General features: G+C 41.6%; 1 protein-coding gene across 2 annotated transcripts; it reads right to left on the reverse strand.

The window, feature by feature from the left end:
* Positions 1–230: 230 nt before the first annotated feature.
* Positions 231–19224, reverse strand: chrna6 (cholinergic receptor, nicotinic, alpha 6). 2 transcript variants are annotated; one of them, XM_035638417.2, is made up of 9 exons: positions 18776–19224; positions 18398–18467; positions 10824–10963; positions 9987–10031; positions 6968–7077; positions 4944–5151; positions 3540–4148; positions 2820–3092; positions 231–1763 (listed from the first exon to the last, which is right to left on the reverse strand). In XM_035638417.2, exons 2-9 carry the CDS (start codon positions 18414–18416, stop codon positions 1638–1640), a joined length of 1530 nt encoding a protein of 509 aa, XP_035494310.1. In that variant the 5' UTR covers positions 18417–18467; positions 18776–19224; the 3' UTR covers positions 231–1637. The 2 variants fall into 2 exon arrangements, with proteins under 2 accessions (XP_035494310.1, XP_035494309.1); XM_035638416.2 differs by lacking the exon at positions 18398–18467.
* Positions 19225–19471: the final 247 nt, after the last annotated feature.

The raw sequence follows: 19471 nt of genomic DNA on the forward strand, positions 1-19471 counted from the left end.
CAACTTATATTTACACGTGTAGACTTTTACTGGGTTTTTGGTCTTCTGATATAGATCAATGTGATTATGTGGCAGTGTTAGGCATAACACTGGAATGATGTTTGAATAGCACTAAAATGTTATGATTTTAATTGGATGTCGCAGCTGGAGGTTTAATTATACCTCTGGTGGTCTGCCTTTTGTGAGTAATGGAAACAGGAACATTGTAAATGCTCTACCAGGGAGACAAATCAAAGAAACATTGCATTTATTTTCAGTTCAGCAAAGATCATTTATACAAACTTGTTTGCTCCCTTCAACATGAGCTTTTCAATTTGGATGCATCGAAACATAACACATCAACTAAAATGAGAATGGGTGAATTAAATAAAGAATTAAACAGGTTAGGGCAGTTTCTTTGTCATGTTGTAATCTGAGAACAATGTGTTTGTGGTCAAAGCACCCAAATGCATGTCATGCATTTTCCTCGCGGTGCATGTTTGCTCTGAATAAAAAAGCTCATCAAAAGAGACCAAAAAAAAGATTATGAATAATAACCATGGAATTAGATGATAGAATCCTAACATGAAGTAATAAATGTGATGCTATTTCAGGAGCAACCAATCAAGTACGAGTTAATCCAATGTTTAGCAGGCCAACCAATTACCCTGTGAAACATTAATCAGAACACTAATAAACACATGGTTTCGAATTACAAAAAGAAGAACAGCTTGCCCTTATTTGTTAAAAAACATTGCCACATGTGCCAGAAATCTGAACACTAATTGGAAATGACACACCGAAGCAGTGAGCGCGATCGGCTCTGACAGTGAGCAGATTGATGAATCAGACTGGGGAGCGAATACGACAGTCATCAGTCAACTCGATGGGGCCGGGGTTAGGACTTAAATAGCTGCTGCTGGTTTGTTTCGTGTGGTAGAGAGTTCGTATCATGTCTAGTGGTTGTGGAAAGTTCTCAGTTCAATAGCATCTGTTGGATGTTCAGGTTCCAGTCCTGAAGGACTATTTGTTGTGCCAAGTTCTGATCCCAGCCAAGCTCTAATATACTCTGTCTAACCAACTTTGCTCTGCAAGGCCAAAATACAGTGTAAGGTAAATCAATTTAAGACCTTAATGTGACCCCTGTTCTACAATATAACATTTTTAAAACTGACTAAGCCATAGAAATAATTTCTAACATGTAAAAATTGCTAGCTATGACCACCAGCTCCACTTTTGCCTTCAATGAAATCTTTGAATTTGGTGTGGTTAAGCTACATTCAAAACATAACTTTAAATGTATCAAATGGCATCTTGAATTATTTCACTGCTTCCAAAGTAAACAGATATATTTAATATTTGCGAACCAACGATCTGTGTTCAAGTTGACAGGAAAGTTGTTTTTTTTCGTCCATAAAATGTGCAGCTTTAAAAGGCTTAAAATGAAGGCGCACAACCTTGGTCTGCAAACCTTAAAAAAGGATTTCTTCAACTTCCTGCTTCTGTAGTCATTGCTCTCTGTATAAGGCAAGAAGCAAAACTAGCACACCAAATAGTGATTTAGGACCGCAAACTGATTTCTGATTCGTCAGTTGAGACCTGAGAGTTAGTCACTTGCTCAGGTTTGGACAACACAGCAAACCCTGATTGGTCAGTGGTTAGGAGACAAAGCCAAGAAGCGGCTGAATGAAGAGGCCCAAGGTTCCAAGGACGCACACGGTCACAAACACCCAAAGGAAGATTCTATCAATCACCATGGCAACGTACTTCCAGTCATCCTCCACCTGCGAGTGAGGAAGGGGACAAAACCAGAAGTGTGAGGAGTCAAAGGAAAGTGTCAGTTGAGTCAAATGAAATAATGTTTTCGGTTTGTTTTTTTTCTAAATACATAAACAGTTGAGGAAAGGTGCACAGTGGGTGATTCAGAATGTCAGAGGGTGAGAGGTTGTGGGAGTTGATGTGGTGAGATGAGGATTACACAGGTAGGATGAAAAGAAGGAAAGACTGGAAAAAACTAAGGCGAGAGGAAAGAGTTGAACATTTTTTGTGGAGTAAATTATTATGCTAATCACATTCAAACCACAGCGTCGAAAGAAGTGACAAGCGTTTAGACAAAGCTAGACTGAGCCATGAGTTTTGCATATCAAAGGCTGCTTCTCCCCTTTGGGAGATTTCACCCACAGTATTTATAACCGACAGAGAGAGGAGGGTGAGCTCTCCATTCAAATCTAAAATCATTTTGGTTCTAACGCATGCTATTGTCAAGTTATGGAGCAGTTCAGGATCTGCAAACAACGCTGCTCCGAATCACAGCAGTGCTGAGCAGCACTGGCCTGCGAGAGACAAGAGTGTTTGTGCATGAATTCATTATGCATCAAAAACACACTTTTCTGTGTGTTTGCTTTCTATGAGCAACTGTAGATTTATGCAAAGTTTAGAAAAACACTGGAATATCATATTTCCCATGAGGTTTAATTCTGAAGTTTTGTCAGCTGTATCTCTTAAAAAGATAAAGTGCAAAATAGTCAAATGAAACTTACGAGTAAACAGATTGAACAATGTCAACAGTATTATAACACTACAGCTAAATTCAACACAAAAGTAAGAGTCAGTTTTCATAGGCAAAAAGCAAAATTGGCAAATATATGTCCTTGTAAAGAAGTCACTAACTAACCGTTTCATGCTGTGACAGTGTTCTGGTAAAGGTTTGTAAGGTAAAATTGAAGAGGGTGTGTCTGTACAACAGCAGCTCCAGATGAAAAGCCTACATTGTGTTGAATTATTTTTTTCTGCGTATCCACTGAGATTCAGAGTGATCCCTAATACTGCAAATAACTCACCTCTTTGGCCTTGTTGCGGCTCCTCATGTTCTCAGCGATGTACTTGACGCTCTCTATGGCCTGTTTGATCTCAGGTGAAACCATAGAAAATGCCACCACTGTGTTGATGCTCTGTGGACTCAGCTGACGTGTCACATTCCCTGTGTCTGGTGTTTCCGGGGTCTCCTTGCCGTGCTGGCAGGGGCAAGGGCATTTCTTCCCAGTGCAGCCCTCTATGGAGGACAAATTACTGTCCCCGAACTCCAGACAGTTGAGGGAGCCTCCTCCAACCTGCTGGAGATCACAACCGGAGTTCAGGTTACGTTTCACTTTCTATATAGATATGGTTAGAATTTTTTTCATTTGCTGCCATGCGTTGGAGGTGTGCTAATATCTGGGATACATCTGTGGGATCTTAAAGCAGTACAACTTCTACAAGGGGGTGTCATGGAGATCCTTGAGAGACTATTAAAGGGGGACCCCCTAAAATAGTCTCTCAAAATCCTATGGGAAACTGCTATGTGTTGCTATATATTACATCCAAGGGGTTCCTGTCTGTATGTGTATCTTGATAGTCCAAAATTGTACAGTCTTTGCTTCTTTTTTTTTAAAGGGGACATTTCTGGATCATTGGGTGCTCAGCACCCCTTAGGCTCTGATCCTAGAATTGTCCTGTCTTAGGTCAAGGCCTTGCTCAAGTGGCCAACACAGATATAGGTTAGTGGGGAAGGGACTGCTTACCTGCATTAAGCTATTCTTCTTTTTCTTCCCTCCTTTCCCTCCTCGGCCTCCTCCTCCCCCTCCAGCTCCTCCTGCCTCCCCACTGTCCAACCCCCCAGCCTTGCTGTCTTCATCAATCGGTCTCCGCATCAGCATAATCTTTGGCAGTACTATGAGGAACACAGAGCGCACCCAACCTGGCATGGTGTGGGTCATTGGCGTGCGGTAGTGTACATTTAACACAAACACGGTGATGACGATGCTGAGTGTGACGAAGATCATTGTGAAGAGCAGGTACTCTCCGATGAGCGGGATGACCAGCGACGTGGAGGGGATGGTCTCTGTGATAACGAGCAGGAACACAGTGAGGGAGAGCAGGACGGAGATACAGAGCGTGACCTTCTCTCCACAGTCGGACGGGAGATAGAAAACCAGCACTGTTAGGAAAGAGATGAGGAGGCAGGGGATGATGAGGTTGATGGTGTAGAAGAGTGGCAGGCGCCTGATGTAAAAGGAGTAGGTGATGTCCGGGTAGATCTCCTCACAGCAGTTGTACTTGATATCATGCTTGTAGCCCGGAGCGTCAATGATTTCCCACTCGCCGCTCTCCCAGAAGTCTTTCAGGTTAACCTAGGGGATGGATAAGGTCAAGTTAACACTAGAACAGGGTCAACTTACCATCTCTTACAAGGACCATGTCCAATAATATGATAGCTTATGATGAAAATATGACATCATAAGAAGGTGCAAATCAACCTGAAACCAGTTTTCACCAGGATTTTGTCCATATGCACCCAAAATCTGTTGCTCCCTCCACTGATCACTGTAGTTGATGGTAAATAAGGTCATCATGTCAAAGCACTTTACAGCAGAGAAGTTAGTAAAAAAAACACAGGTTTTCATTTTCTTTTTTTAACTTATTATTTTTAAGACACATAAAGGGATACTTCAGTTACTTAATTTTCATAAAACTGAAGTACTAACAGGAAATAGACTTACAAAACAACAATCAAAATCAAACCAGCAGAGGCTGAGATAATGCAACTCATTAGGATTTTTCTTTAATCTCCCCCCCTCCTAAATCCTACTCAATGCCCCCACTTTATGATGTTTATGTTTTTTTGGGATATATTTGACAAAGTAAACCTGATGACCACCAATGATCATCATCAGGGTTATTTCCTAAGACATTAGAAAGCTTCCTCCAGAGCGACAGAATACATTTAAAATAAAATTCAACCTTATACAACTGTTTTCACAGACCACCAATATTATTAGACCCGTGTGTGTAAAATCTGTGATTCCCCTTTTACAGAAAACAAAAAGAATGAAGATCCGAGAATACATGCATACAGGAGAGAGAAAAAACAACAACAATGATATAAATAAATTGTTGATAGTGGACACATTAACACTGACACTAACCTTTGACCCAATAAGTACCAGGTCAATCTTGGCTTTGTCATAAGTCCAGGAGCCGAACTTCATGGAGCAGTTTTGATAGTCAAAGGGGAAGTAGGTGATGTCCATGGGGCACGAGGATTTGAAAATGGCTGGAGGAATCCAAGTGATGGTTCCATCAAACTTCAGCAGAGCCTTTGTCTTGTCCTCCACAAGGAAATCACCTACAGCGCTGTAAATGGTGTGTGTGTGTGTGTGTGTGTGTATGAGGACATATGATACAAGCATATGCAGGTGTTGAATAGGACACAAAGGTTAAAGAGAGGCAGAGACATCAATCAATGAGATGAGAGACCAGGAGAAAATGGAAGTGAGGAACACAAGAGAGGGGATCAAATGGTGAGGTTATGGAGGTAGGAGAGAGAGCATTAGGATTATAAAACATGGGACAATGAAGCTGCATTACACATAATTGTGAAATACAAAACTGCTATTGAGAGAGGTAAGTAAGTCCGTAATTAAGCAAATTGCAATTGGGAGAATAGAGCCTATCAAAAACTGACCCAGAAAAACAGACATCATGTTGTTTTAATGTGATCACATTGTTGTCTGTTTTGCCATGTTGCAGCTGGAGGAATAAAAGGCAATTGTCCAATTCAAAAATGACAGTGCAACACAGTCAACCGTTTGGCATCATGATATTAATATTAAAGTTAACGCCCTCTGATTAAATGTGGGCAGATATATTATCAGACTGGGAAAATGGTGTCTGCAGACAAACTGGGGTCTGGTCTTATTCCAGTAGCGTAGCCTTATCTATGGCACCTTCATACAACACACATTAAGCGAGACAGGCCACTGCGGTGCCCACACACACCTGGGTAAAGACAGTATTGGCAGTGTGTCTCTCTTGATTTGTTGGACATTTTATCTCTCCCACCCTCTCTTGCATTTGCATTGCCTTGGCTCTGAGAGCTCCGGCTTTTGGCATAACTGGGACTGGAGCCAACGTCTCGGGCTGATCTGCCTCAGGACCACCATGGTCCTCCACCACACTAGCGTCCACCTCAGGGGAATGTGGAGGAGAAAGGTCCTCCCCTTCTCAAGAGCCCTTGCTCTCTCCCTTACCCCTCAGCCCCCTGCCCACTCTTTTTTTGTAATTTTGTAAATTATGCAGAGTTGGGGGTGAAGTTACACTCTAAATAACAAGCTGTTTTACATGAACGATAATAATTTGTCTGTCCTTGCCTTCTGAAATTACCCAAATGACCTTTATTAAAATTATTCAGATTAGCATTTTTCTGAGCCCACGTACACATGTGCAGACACAGAGCAACACTAACATTTATTTTGAATGATGTTTCTGGTGACACGATGAATATATTCCAATATTCAATCTTGCTCAAGTTGAGTTTGGACTTTGCCAAAGCCTCGGTGAATGCCTGGCTCTTTAGCAGCTTAAATGCTCAGCTATGTTCACAAGCTAGTTGTTAATTCATGAACCTTGTCATGAACTCATGACCCTTCATGAAAACAAAGTTGATGAGAGCCACAAGAGTGAAGCCAAACAGTAAAGTTTTGGGCTATAAAACCAAAACGATGAGCTGAAAGAAGCTACATCGCCCCATAGTGCTGAGGGGAAACTGCATAGTTGGGTTATAATTCAATGGTTTTATCTCTTCAAGTGATGCCTTTATCATTATATGCAGTCATTGGTCCTCGCCAATATTGACATATTGCCTGGTGCAGTTGTAAGGATGGAGCACGATCTTGGTCTGGGTAAAAACAAACCATGTTGACGGTTGACAGTACAAGATACAAAAGTTATTTTTTCTGGACACTTTGATTAGCCAACCATCCAACCTGACTTCGTCTCGAAATGATTTGAGGCCCTCTAGCACCATTATTTTAATCTGTTCCTGTCAGTCATTATTTTATCACTCATATCGCCACCACTTAGGAAAGCGCCGATGTTGTTGCTCTATTAGTGTTTAATCACAATGACGGTGTGGTGACAAAGACGACTGTGATCACGTTGACATCCTCACTTGTTGTAGAGCACAATGTCAGGTCTCCAAATCTTGTTAGATGGAACTCTGATGAACTCAATCCCGTCGAACTCCGCCGGCATCCATCGCAGCTTGTAGTCATTCCATATCTGACAGAGAAGAAGAGAAAATAATTTTGCGCATAACGTGGAGTCAACTATCTGTTTTGTGTTTTGCATTGTACACTACACACATTATCAGTCGCGGGAGACACCCTCCTTTTGGGGGTTGTTTTAAAAAATGTGTTTATACTGCAGGCAGAACTTCCCTGATGTTCTACACTAAAGCCAAATAAGGATTTCATAGCAGGAAACAAACATATTTAAAAAAGCAACACTAAGCACCTTTATTGCTTTGGCAAAAAAAAAAGTGACAAGTGTTTTGTTTTAAGCAGATCATTCTGGGAATAGTCCTAATGTCGCAGTAGTAGCAAATAATTACACTTTCACAATTGTCACTTATGTATGGGGAGCATATCAGAGAGAAGAGGAGAATATGAGTAAATAACTCATTGGAAGAGATGAAAGAAGAGTGTGTTTACTTGTTGTTCTGTCAAAATACCTGCGGGTAACATTTTACAAGGCGTACATCCATTAGTCTTGGTTATTTGCATGTCATTCAAGATGAATTCATTCATTAGCAAGGCTGATTTATACCCAGCTACGACCGGGGCGCTGTTAATTTAACCACTTCATGCTACACTGGCTTTTCCAATTATCTATCCCAGCAGTTTACATTATGATTGGCTGGAGATGTCATCGCTGATAGGTCAAAGTCTTTATATTATTTTTGTACCATACAGATAATTCCACATTTACTTATGACCATGACATCCCAGCAATGAGAAAAGTACACAGTCACTGAAAACCTGCAGGTCTATTTGATCTGTGTTTTTCTTTTTTTTAATGCTGCATCACCATTATTTGAAAGGGCCGAACAGCTAGCTTGTCACCATCAACCATCTTTGGTACAGACTCAGTTATACTCGGTTTACAAAAACTATTGGGGACGTACGGTAAAACAACAAAACAACCCCAGCTAATGTAGTTGTTTTAAATTATTTATTTTATATAATGTTAGGTCTGACTTTTTTGACGAGGGATAGAGAAGAAGAAAAAGAAAAAAGATTGTAAATATTGACTGTTTTTTATAGCACTCCTCTAGTCTTATCGACCACTCAAAGTGCTTTACTTCACCAGTCACATTCACACAGTCACACACACATAAGCCGCTTTTTTTTCTATCACACATCATTCACACACTGCGGGTCCAGCCATCAGGGGCAATTTAGGATTAAGTGTCTTGCCCAAGGACACTTCAGCATGTGGACTGGAGGAGCCGGGGGTTCAAAGCATTGACCATCTGATTAATATAGGACCCTCTCTACTTCCTGAGCCACAACAGCCCAAAAATGTCTGCAGTAGTACCAATGGAACTTGGTTTTAAAGAGCATAGAATGAACAAATTTAGAATCTGCACAGTTAGAGAAGAAATCCCCTGCAGCGTTACTGCACAACAGATGTAATAAATTCATCAGGGGGGGCTTTCTGAAACGTCTTCCGCTGTAAAACCATGGGCTGCGGTTCAAAGTCTTTATGAGGGACTGCGGTGTTGACACAGCGTCTCCTTAGTGATGCCGTGTTATAAATAAACAGTAAAGTCATTACAAACAGCAAATGAGATCAGCCTGTACAGCCTTTCAGTGCATTCTAATTGGAGAGCTCAGAGATCACAGAGTGATCTTTTCCACCACTTAATCGCATCAGCATCAAACTTTGGTCTTGCACTGACGTGCAGTTACTCTCTGATTTAAACCATGGCAACATCTGTATCATCGATAGTACAAAGATGGACGACGCCTCTCCACTTCCTCCCGATGTATAAAAACAAAGCCAGAATATCCAAGATACAGGTGCCACCATCTTGTGCCTTTGTCGTCATTTGGAGTCACAGTTGTGATCGAGGGGTGGAGTCAAGGTATTGAGGTTACTATTGTCACCACTGCACATGCTCGGCAGTCTCAGCTGTCAGTCATGACGTTTCACCTCGTTTTTATAGCATAAAATAACATTAGCACCTGAACATACATCAGTGTGATAAGAACTGCCTAACATCACAGAAAGCATCTTTGAGAAAAATTTACTGAACGTGACTTCCAAGTTTGGTCCACGTTCCATCCACTAACATGGGGGAGGCGGGGTGATTTGGACTAACTTTTGGGGAGCTGTCATGTGGTCCATCCATGGATGGATCCATCTTTAATATTTATAGTGAGAGAAACTTAGATTGAGAAGGTGGCTGAGAGGTCAAAGTTGGGAAGACGGTGAGGTCATAGCTATTGATCTGATGAGGCGCAGAATGTGAGTAACCATAATGCTAACACTATGGTTAGTCTGAATTAGTCTCATAGAGCTTAAAGCAACGTTTATACAACTGTTCTCTCTCTCTTTTCTCCTCCTCTCTACCCCATTTTTCTTCCTCACCCCAACTGGTCGAGGCAGATGTTCTTCCCACAACTGAGTTTCTGCTCGAGATTTCTTTCTGTTAAAAGGGAGCTTTTTCTCCTCCACAGTCTCCAAGCGCTGCTCATTCTGGGAACTGTTGGGTTTCTCTGTCTCGACCTCACTATATAAAGTGTCTTGAGATAATGTGTGTTGTGATTTGGCGCTATACAAATAAAATTGAATTGATTTGATCAGCAGCTGATTGCACTCAAGAGTCTATCTGAGATAGGCTTGTTTTCTTGTTCACTTTTCTGTTCCCCTCTGTTCTTACTGTGTTTAACATATCAGTGATGCAACTGACACACACACACACACACACACACCGAGAGAGAGAGAGAGAGAGAGAGAGAGAAACGACAGAGCGTGGCATCCCATATTGATGTCTGCTTAGTATGTATAGATATGTGTTAACATGACCCCTCCTCAGGCTACCTCTATCTCTGCAGACCCCAAGATGGTGTGTGTGTGTGTGTGTGTGTATGTGTGTGTGCGTGTATTTCTGTGTGTGTACTTACATGTCTGAGCCACAGGTTTGTTTCCATGATCTGATTCACCTCATCCTGCAGAGACACAGAGGAGGAAGGGCACTCGCTTGTTAGCCTGCACAACTCTGTGTTTGAGAGCGAGTGCATTGTTGCAAAGTGTTACAAAAAGATATAGGGAAAAAATGCAGACAGGAATAAAAAAAAGAAAGAGCGTGAATTCATCCTATCATCTTTGTCCTCCAAAGCTGGAGCTGATTGACTGAAAAGGTCGACTATGAGCACATTAATAATAGATGGAGAGGTCGCAGATGTCCCTTCCTCTCCACCTTTCCCTGTGACCCTTATTCACTTTTGATTTGCAGTTCTGTGATTTTCTCATGATACCACATGACGCACACACAGAGATACGTCAGCGCATATATAGGGGGAGAAAATATGTGCACAGAAACACACATGGTGACACATACATTGACTGCACTCGAGCCCACACATGCATATGAGCTGTGTTAAACTTAACACTGTCAAAGCATAACAGCAGTCTACAACAAGACTGTGTGCCGTTTTCGGAATCTGCGAAACTGAGCGGACTAAATAAAGACTATATTCACTCATCTCGTTCCCGCAGCTTATCTTTCAGCTTTTCTGTTTCAAAGGTAGGAAGTATGATAAAGACGGTCGCGGGAACACGTCTCACAGTCACAGACTCTCACATGCTATTCAGAGGATCCTAAGAGTGAAACGTTTTGGTCACATTCATTTCACATGCACTAACAAAACATACAGAGCTGTATGAAAATGATGTGCAAATAAGGTGATTTAAACAAGTTTAAAAGTTAAAATTTCTGTGTGTGTTGGGGTGGAACTCACAACTTTGACCAGCTGCGAGATGGAAACCTCAAACTCCACAGTGACGGGGTCGGACACGTTCTCCACTGGTCTGATGAACTGGTTATATCTTCTGAACAGTTTCCTGAACAGCCGGTCCTCTCCCTTGGATGAGTAGCAGTCTGAAGGGGGCAGAGGGGAAGAAAGAAAAAAGAAACAAATTCAGTACGAGTCTAACTGTCCAAGTCCTCCACTCTCCAAGTCAGTTCTAATCAACTCAAGTCACACTACAAAGATCATCAGTGAGAAACAGAGAGAACATAGAGATCAGCCTCTTCCGATTTTGATGTAGCATCACATCAGTAAGTCATTTGAGTTTGTGGGATAAATGTTTTAGCATATTTGACGAATTGTGTCTAAAGAGGTCCCTATTGTCCTTCGCTTCTTTGCATAAAGTAATAAAGTCATAGCCTATTTTGCACAACTTGGTGACATTCATAACTTTTAGGGCATTTCTCTATGTAACGGGCATTAACAAATGTTTTGTGTGGAAGCCCAGAGCAGCCACGTCCATTCTGAAAGGGATGGGTATAGCATTGAAATTCATAAATAGTGTGTTTTTGTATTATTTTTCTGACTGTCTTCGGTTTATCTATCCCCTCTCTCACAGAGGATATGAGAAAGGGACAGGAAACTGGTGCCTCACACTGTCCATTTCCCCTGAGCTGAGTGGCAGGACATCTTCCAGTCACACCACCTCATTTGAATTCAATTCAGTTCAGTTACCCACGAGACTTCTGTCATTAGGTCCTGCTTCCAAACCTATCACCTGCCCTCCAGAGTCGAACTGACTGATGCCATGACAGACCTTCTCCTGCCTTTGACATCTCCCAGCTACTCACCACACACCAACACTGTCTCCTGAGATTTTACAATTGCAGATGTTCAAGCATTATTTAAGATACCAAACCTTAACCCAGGAGTTCTCAATCACTAAAGTCCAATTTTTGTTGATAGCAAATTTGGATCTGCAAAATCAAAGCCGAATAACTCATCTTTTACCTTCCCAATATGAACCATCCTAACAAATATCACAGAAAGCACAAATGTTAATCTTGCTGAAACACCATTGTTGGCAAAAGACTTATACATTTCTTTTCTTCTCTTCTCCTCAAACTGATCCTGACCTTTTGACAACAAACTATCGAGCGTGCATTATTGCCATAGTCCCATTAATCTGTATAGTATGTAGTGTACAACGCCAATATGTCTATATACTTCTTATTATAGGTCGGTTATTCCTCCAGGCCGTGGCTATATTTATGTTTGGGGTTCTGAGCTTTAGGGAGAGATTCAATCAATCGTGCAGTGCTTTAATTCTGCTACATACAGTACAAATACTGTGACTGTTGTCACAACAAGAAAACACTGTAACTGACCTGAGTGCTTGAATCAAATGGGTGGAGTATCACACTAAAGGCCATACTGTCTGCTTGTTTAGCCTGCATTATGGCAAGGTGGTATATTACTTCATCCAAGATTTAATATACCCTCATTTAAGTTTGAGTCAAATGTACTGGAGATAAATCACAGTGACACACGTGTCCTCTGCTCTACTCCACCTGACTGATGGTGTCCACACATATGAAGGTGTTGGCAGCTGTAGGGGTTCATGCTGTAATGTATGTGAACATGATTTATTTTAATTAACCTAAATATGTGCTTGGCTAGACTGCTGCTTAAGTGCATAAACAAAATATGAAGGGCCTTATTCACTATTTATACGGGTAGTAACTGAAACAATATGAGCATGTCTACCTGAACAATGCACAGCAGGCTATTTAAACCCACTGCAGAGGAGTTACCGACTGCAGCCTGAGGACAGAAGGTGATGTGCTGAAAGTTGTTTTTGTAGCTCATCCTAGACGTTACTTAAGAACACTGAGGTCTCTCAAGTGATGCAACAGCGCTGTAGGTTTATGTTATCATGCGAAAAACTTCACCACAATGACATGAATGCTAAATTCATCCAAAATTGATTCAGAATCCCAAGGTAATTAATTTAAAGATGGTGATTTTAATTATACCGTTTATGGTCAATATTTTTTTCACCAATAGACATTTAACAAATACTGAATTAAAGTATTTTAATTTATTTAATTGCTAGTGAACTTTGGTGCACTGGATTCGATTTGCCTACTTAAGAGGAGGGATTGACAAGAAGTTGTGTTGATGATTGTCATTTAATCTCAACCTCAATGCGTACTGTTAACTCTCCAAACTCCATATCAGAGCTGCTTGATGGGAAAGGACTGAACGCAAGTTTGTTTGCCTGCACTGTTCGCCAAACCTGAAGTTCAGGGACCTGATGTATGAAACCACACGTGGGTATTGGCAGAGCTTTAAGGTCTAAGTAAATCTAGTTACTATACTCAACAATAGTGAGATGGCACTCCTCACCAAGTAGAAAAATCTTAGTTGTGAGCCGAGAAAGTTTTCAAAGTGAACCATGTCAAAAAGTTCAGAGTTCCCCAGAGTTCTGCTGCTTTGAAGCCAACTGAGTCCGGACAGTGATCATTCTTGCAGTTTGAACGGATGAGTACTCAACTCATCTCTAGTGCGTCTCTTAAAGTGTCAGGGAGTTACTCACTGCAAAGCACAAGCCTCTGGTTACCGTTACACCACTTGTGTGTTGGTGGTCAGTGTTACAAACTGACGAATAACAACACGAGCCAGATTATGTGTCACCACGATTTTAGGCCTATTTACTAAATGCTGCGCAAAACCTATCACCTTTTGGTTATGTTCTGGCTATCTAAATAGACCCGCAGCCAAACCTTATTCGCCGACCCCTGCCCTAAACTGTTTTTGTTTTTTTAAAATACTATCCTCTTTTGACTAAAACCAGCCATATTGAGTTTTGGATAGATGAGTGAAAACATCCCTTAATTATAATGGAGAGAGCCTTGAAATCCTGATGATGAAACATTGCTGACCCTATTACATCAAGATCCCCCCCTCCCCCTCAAAGGCAGGAGATAACCATCTTCATGCAGACAACAATGACACCAGAAAGCCAGCTGGTGCTGAACTCCTGGTGACAGCCCTCTGGAGAGAAAGACATGAAGAATTAAATATATATATATATATATATATATATATATATATATATATATATATATATATATATATATATATATATATATGTACACACACACCAAGACAAGGAGAAGAGAAGAAGCAGAGACAGATTGAAAGCAAAGCCTTCTTAAAATGTCACTCAGAAGATTACGTGAATCCAGACTTCATAGCCCTCTGTCTGGTAGCTGCCTAGCATGTGCTAATGCCATGCTAAATAGAGGAAGCAGGGTACTAAACACTAAACACATCCGATCCATTTCGATGCACAATTTTTCCAGTAGTATTTCTTTGGAAAAGAAAAACAAACAGAATAGAAAGGAACAGAGGGAAAAGGTCATTTTAATTCAAAGATTAAGAAATGGAGAAATTAGATGGACTGAAACTGACTTCCATGGTGCTTCAGCTGCTTGTTGGTGTAATTACAACGGAAGAGCTGCTCCCTGCTACATGTCCTTTCTCTCTCACACACACACACACACACACACACACACACACACACAAAATCTACCAATCCAAAATCTGAAATAGCAGCCAGGCAGATAGTTGACCTTTTCCATGGCAGACATGTTGACTGGTCCTAATAGTAAAAAAAAAATGGCTCTGGGCTACAGTATGTGTCCTGGAATTCAAAATTCATAAAGAATGGATTATGACAGAGGAACGGAAAGGAGATGGAGGAGGACCATGCCTAATTACAGTAATACCAGCAGCATAGTACACTTCATGAACTCAGAAGTACAGTATCAATTATTCAACTAAAAGTTTAGAATCTGTAAAAAACTGCCTAGAAGGCAAAGTTACTTCAAATATACAGCAGGTCCCATGAGATATTTAATGCAACCAAAACATAAGGGTTGGAGGTCAACTTGTGCACTGTTAAAAAATATTCCAGGGCTAACTGTCATTCAAGACAGTGATTGAGAGTGAGTATGGGAGGGAAGCAGGGGGAGAGTGAAGGACAGATAATGAGTGATGGAGAAGGGGAGACCATTTTACGGGCTGTTTGAGACGATACCATAAAGGCCATTTACTGTAGCCTTCATTCCCCCCTGAGAATGCAAATGCTTTTAAAAGAGAGTGTGTGAGAGACATAGAGAGGAAGACAGAGAAAGACGATGGAGTGTGTCTTCACTTTTACGCCTTTATGTACAATGCGTCTATGGTTAACACTGTATAAAGGAGCATTTGCTTTGCTGTGAGCTGCCTGGCTGGTGTTACTCCTCCTTTTGTGCCAGTGAAGCTCAGCTGAAATGGGGGGAAATTCAAATGACAGAGATTAAACAGGAGAGGGGAAGTAAAGAGAAGGAGACCGGGAGCAGGAAAGGTGGAGATAAGAGGCAGGTGCAAAGAGCCAGAGAGGAGAGGATGGGATAGTGTGTGTGTGTGTGTGTGTGTGTGTGTGTGTGTGTGTGTGTGTGTGTGTGTTTGTGTGTGTGTGTGTGTGTCTACTTTCTGTCAAAAACCCGAAAACAACTTTCTTTCTTTTGATATATAAGTTCTTTCCATTGTGTATTATTCATTCATTTTAAATATCTTTTTTCAGCAGACAGCCACTAATATAGAGCCAATATAGCTCTATTAAAAGCCATGTGACATTCGCACAAGACCGCACACGTATCCGAGTGCCCATATTTTCACACAGACAGAAAATTAACTTTTTTCACCTTCTAGAGGATCAAATGGAAATTGCACATATTGCCCTCAGGGCACTCTTCCCTAATAACTGGGTTACATGAATTTGAATATGATTCATGTGAGAGCATCTCCTCTGCCTTTTACAGTCCAATATCTCAACAATGGTTTTCTCACGTGGAAATTTACATTTTGTCCTGATTAGGTGTAAATGACAGCCTGAAGTGGCTCTGGGCTTAAGGAAATGTCACCTTGGACCATCCAGAATGAGAAATTTAAGCTACATTGATGTGTTTTTTTGGGGACAGTATTTGTGTGGTTTTTAACTTAATGTGAGGAAAAGCATTGAGAAGTGATCCTGTGTTGGCACGTGTGACCAGAACCTGAACAAAAATGTGACTTTGTTGATGTGTGAAACATGTGTTCTTCATGTAAATTAAGAAAATGCTCCCACATCATAGAAATTCGGGTAAAACTGTGAAATCTAGTGAACAGGCTTTGTGTCCATGAAGACAGGTGGAGGATCACGGCGCTGTGAGTGGATCGTCGCAGTGTGAGACTCTTCACAAGACATTTATCTGTGACTCAGTTTGGGCTTGGCCACGCCCCCTCTGCTCTGCTCTATAAATGTAATGTGATATAATACCTTGGTTACCTCACAGCCACAAACACACACACACAACCACACACACAAACACACACACACACACACACACAAACACACGCACACACACATACACAATACACCTCATCACCACAGTTCACTGACCGGATCATCAGTCATGCATTCAAACACATTAAGAGAGCAACCTCTATGTGAACACAAGGGACAGCATCGTGAACATACCAACAGGCTGAAATAGCACATTAGTTGTCGCACATTTCGAAACTGCCATAAGCAAATAATGTATATATATTTATAAATGTGTAGGCGTGTGTGTGTGTGTGTATTCCCTTTGCATTTTAGTTTTCTGTTGGCCAACCGTGGACATCCACACAGTCAAAGATGAACAGACGTGAGCTGTGACCCCGACGGAGGCGGCTGGAGGTCGCACCGGAACAGGAAGTGTGTGCTTGAATTTGCCCCGCTGTGGATATATACTTGAGTGGTGGAAGTGTAATATGACCTCATCTCATTTTATTCAACAATTTGTGGCGGCCTATACTCAGATTGCCCTGAAAAAAATGTTTGCTTACTTTTAACCTTCATCAAATATGGTATGGAGGAAATGTAATTGGTACACCTGTCATATTACCTTATGTTGGGGCATAGGGGCTTCAGTTTAACATCTTGCAACCCTTGTTCTGTTGGTTTAATTGTCCTTACAGGAAATACTTGTACTGTATCCAAATTCTCTGAGTTGCCTAAATATGTCCAGAAAAGTGTTAATGGTGTTTTAGTTCCCACAAGCAAATATTGTAGAGAACTGAATAAACACATTTTACAGATGAGGTGATGAACATTACAATCACTATAAATGCCTTCCTGTTATGCTCAGGTCTACGCTCAAAGGGTTTGACCTCATAAGCATTACATTTCTCACAGAACGTAGTTATTAAAATTTTTTTGGAGCCTGGGATGGTTATTATTGTGAAAATGTGTAAGAGAATTTGTAGATGTATACTCATGTTTCAAAAGGTGCACTTGGATTTGTGATTTTGCAGAACACCTGTAATTATACCTGACACGTGTATGTGTTTTATATGTTTGCACTTAAATTTGTAAATGCGTTTGTGTGTGTGTGTGTGTGTGTGTTTGTGTGTACTCAAATTTGTAAGTTTACTCAGATTAGTTATTATGTAGAATAAGCTCTATGTGTATGACAGTTTTAAATGTAATTAAATTTGTCAGAGGTATCAGATTTAAAATTTTTGTGAATGTCCCTATTATTTGTAAATATGTATTCATACATATACTCAACCACCCAGCCTGATTTGACATTTACATACTGAGATTTGGTTTACAAATGGTTTAGTTACAACTTCTATATATGTCTCTGAAAAAGAGAGAGACAGAGAGAGTGGGGGGGAGGGGGGGGGATCATTCACAGACACCTCCCAGCCAAAGGGGGTCATGAATGGAATATGCTGATAAACCATAAAAGAGCCTATCTGTAACCTTGTATAAATCAGATAGCAGCTATTTGTGCCCTTGGAGCAAATGTTTACGTTAATGGTTTGAAGTGCCTTCGCGTAATTACGCTCGACTCCCTGCATCTGTTCCACACAGCGGCTCCAGGTCAGATGCAGGCTCTCCGCCTCAGCTGCAGTCAGTGATTGAGTCTCTGGGTGCTTTCCTTCCTTCCTACCTTTCTCCCTCCTTCCTTCCTTCCTCCATTCTTTCCTTCCATCCTTAACTACACCTCCTTTCTCCCTGCCCCCTCTTTCTTCCTCATCCTATCAGAGTCAGCTAGTTTTGAAGATCCACAGACAAAGCTAGACTCTTTCTTTAAAAAAACAACCTTCTTTCCAACATCATTACTTGACTCCTCGATCTAATTTAACTCTTAACACAACCTGTAACCTGAACACACTCAATTTAGACGAAATAGGTTTTTTTATCAATTCCCCCCAGGCGGCCAATCCCCCCTGACTCAAAAACTCCTATCTGCCATAATGCCTCAGTAGAGGAACGTTGGCACAGGCCCCTTGTAACATGTGCAAACTCCGTCACCGGCCTTGAACTGGGAAACGCATCGTGTGGACAATTTCTAATTTGTTTCGGTTTCCTGAAATCGCGACTCACGCGACTTTGCCCCAGATTGTTCTGCATTTCCAATTGTATATGCGTGGTGAACACGACACCAAGTCATGGCTGCGGTTTATATCAAGCTTATACTCACCATCGTGAAAAATATTCATACGGCTGAAATGGATCGTTTGGCTTTACGTCCTCCGGATGTCGTAACGGTTCTGTCATTTCCAAAATAATAAAAACGGAAGAAATAAAAGTTATGAGCCTGACAGTCGACGACCTTTCAGTGATGATGCACTTCTTTGGCTTTTACGCACTGGCCAGAAAGTCATCTCCTGACTTCTATCAGCTGAGACAAGCTCATGTCCATAAGACAAACTGACGGAGAAGCCTTAGACTGAACCATCACAACACGTTACCTGTGACGACAGACGCGCAAATATCAACACCTTGTTATTCAAACCAAGGAATCAACTTATCCCTAACGCGTTTCCCATAACTCTTACTGTGGATAAATCCTGCTTACCTTGCGTTATCAAAACCACTAGAAGAAGCAGCAAAGTCCGCCTCGCCGCCGGCTGCATGTCTCCCCCGTGTCTTTTGGGGATCCACTTCACTTTGTATCTCTTTCTGAAGGAATTCTGTGAGGTAAATCGATATTTCACGAAGACTGTCAAACGGCACGAAAAGCGTGCGTCTCTCCCCTGGCGCCGTCTGTCGCGCTCTGCGGGCGCGCTCCTTCCTGATCTGAACCGAACTGGACTTGGCTCGTCCCTCCCCTATGAGCGCAGAGCTCCTCTCCGGCGCATCCATACGGGACTTCACATACGGGGAGGGAAACAGCAGCAACGCCACCCTAACACTGGGCTCTGGTGGATACCGACGGGATATGAATTAACAAGAATATCAGTCTAAAACCGGGAGGGGTGTTGGACGCGGGGCGCCTATAAGTATTGCACGCAATTGTTGGATTTGTGGAAAAGAAAGATCGCGTTTGAATGATCGAAATATATGTATAATTATTAAAACCCTCGGCTGATATGTTCGTGCTGTGGTGAACGTTGTGCCGGCTGAGTCGTTGGCACCGAATGATTTCAGAACCGCGGACAGCTCCGGCGAGTTTCCCCTGGTGCTGAAGTGAGCCGCGGACTCGCACATTATTGAATTATACGCACACAAGTGCTGTTCCATGGGAAAGTTAAGAGTTGCAACACGACTTTTT

Source organism: Scophthalmus maximus, chromosome 8, assembly GCF_022379125.1.
Source record: "Scophthalmus maximus strain ysfricsl-2021 chromosome 8, ASM2237912v1, whole genome shotgun sequence".
Lineage (NCBI taxonomy): Eukaryota > Metazoa > Chordata > Actinopteri > Pleuronectiformes > Scophthalmidae > Scophthalmus > Scophthalmus maximus.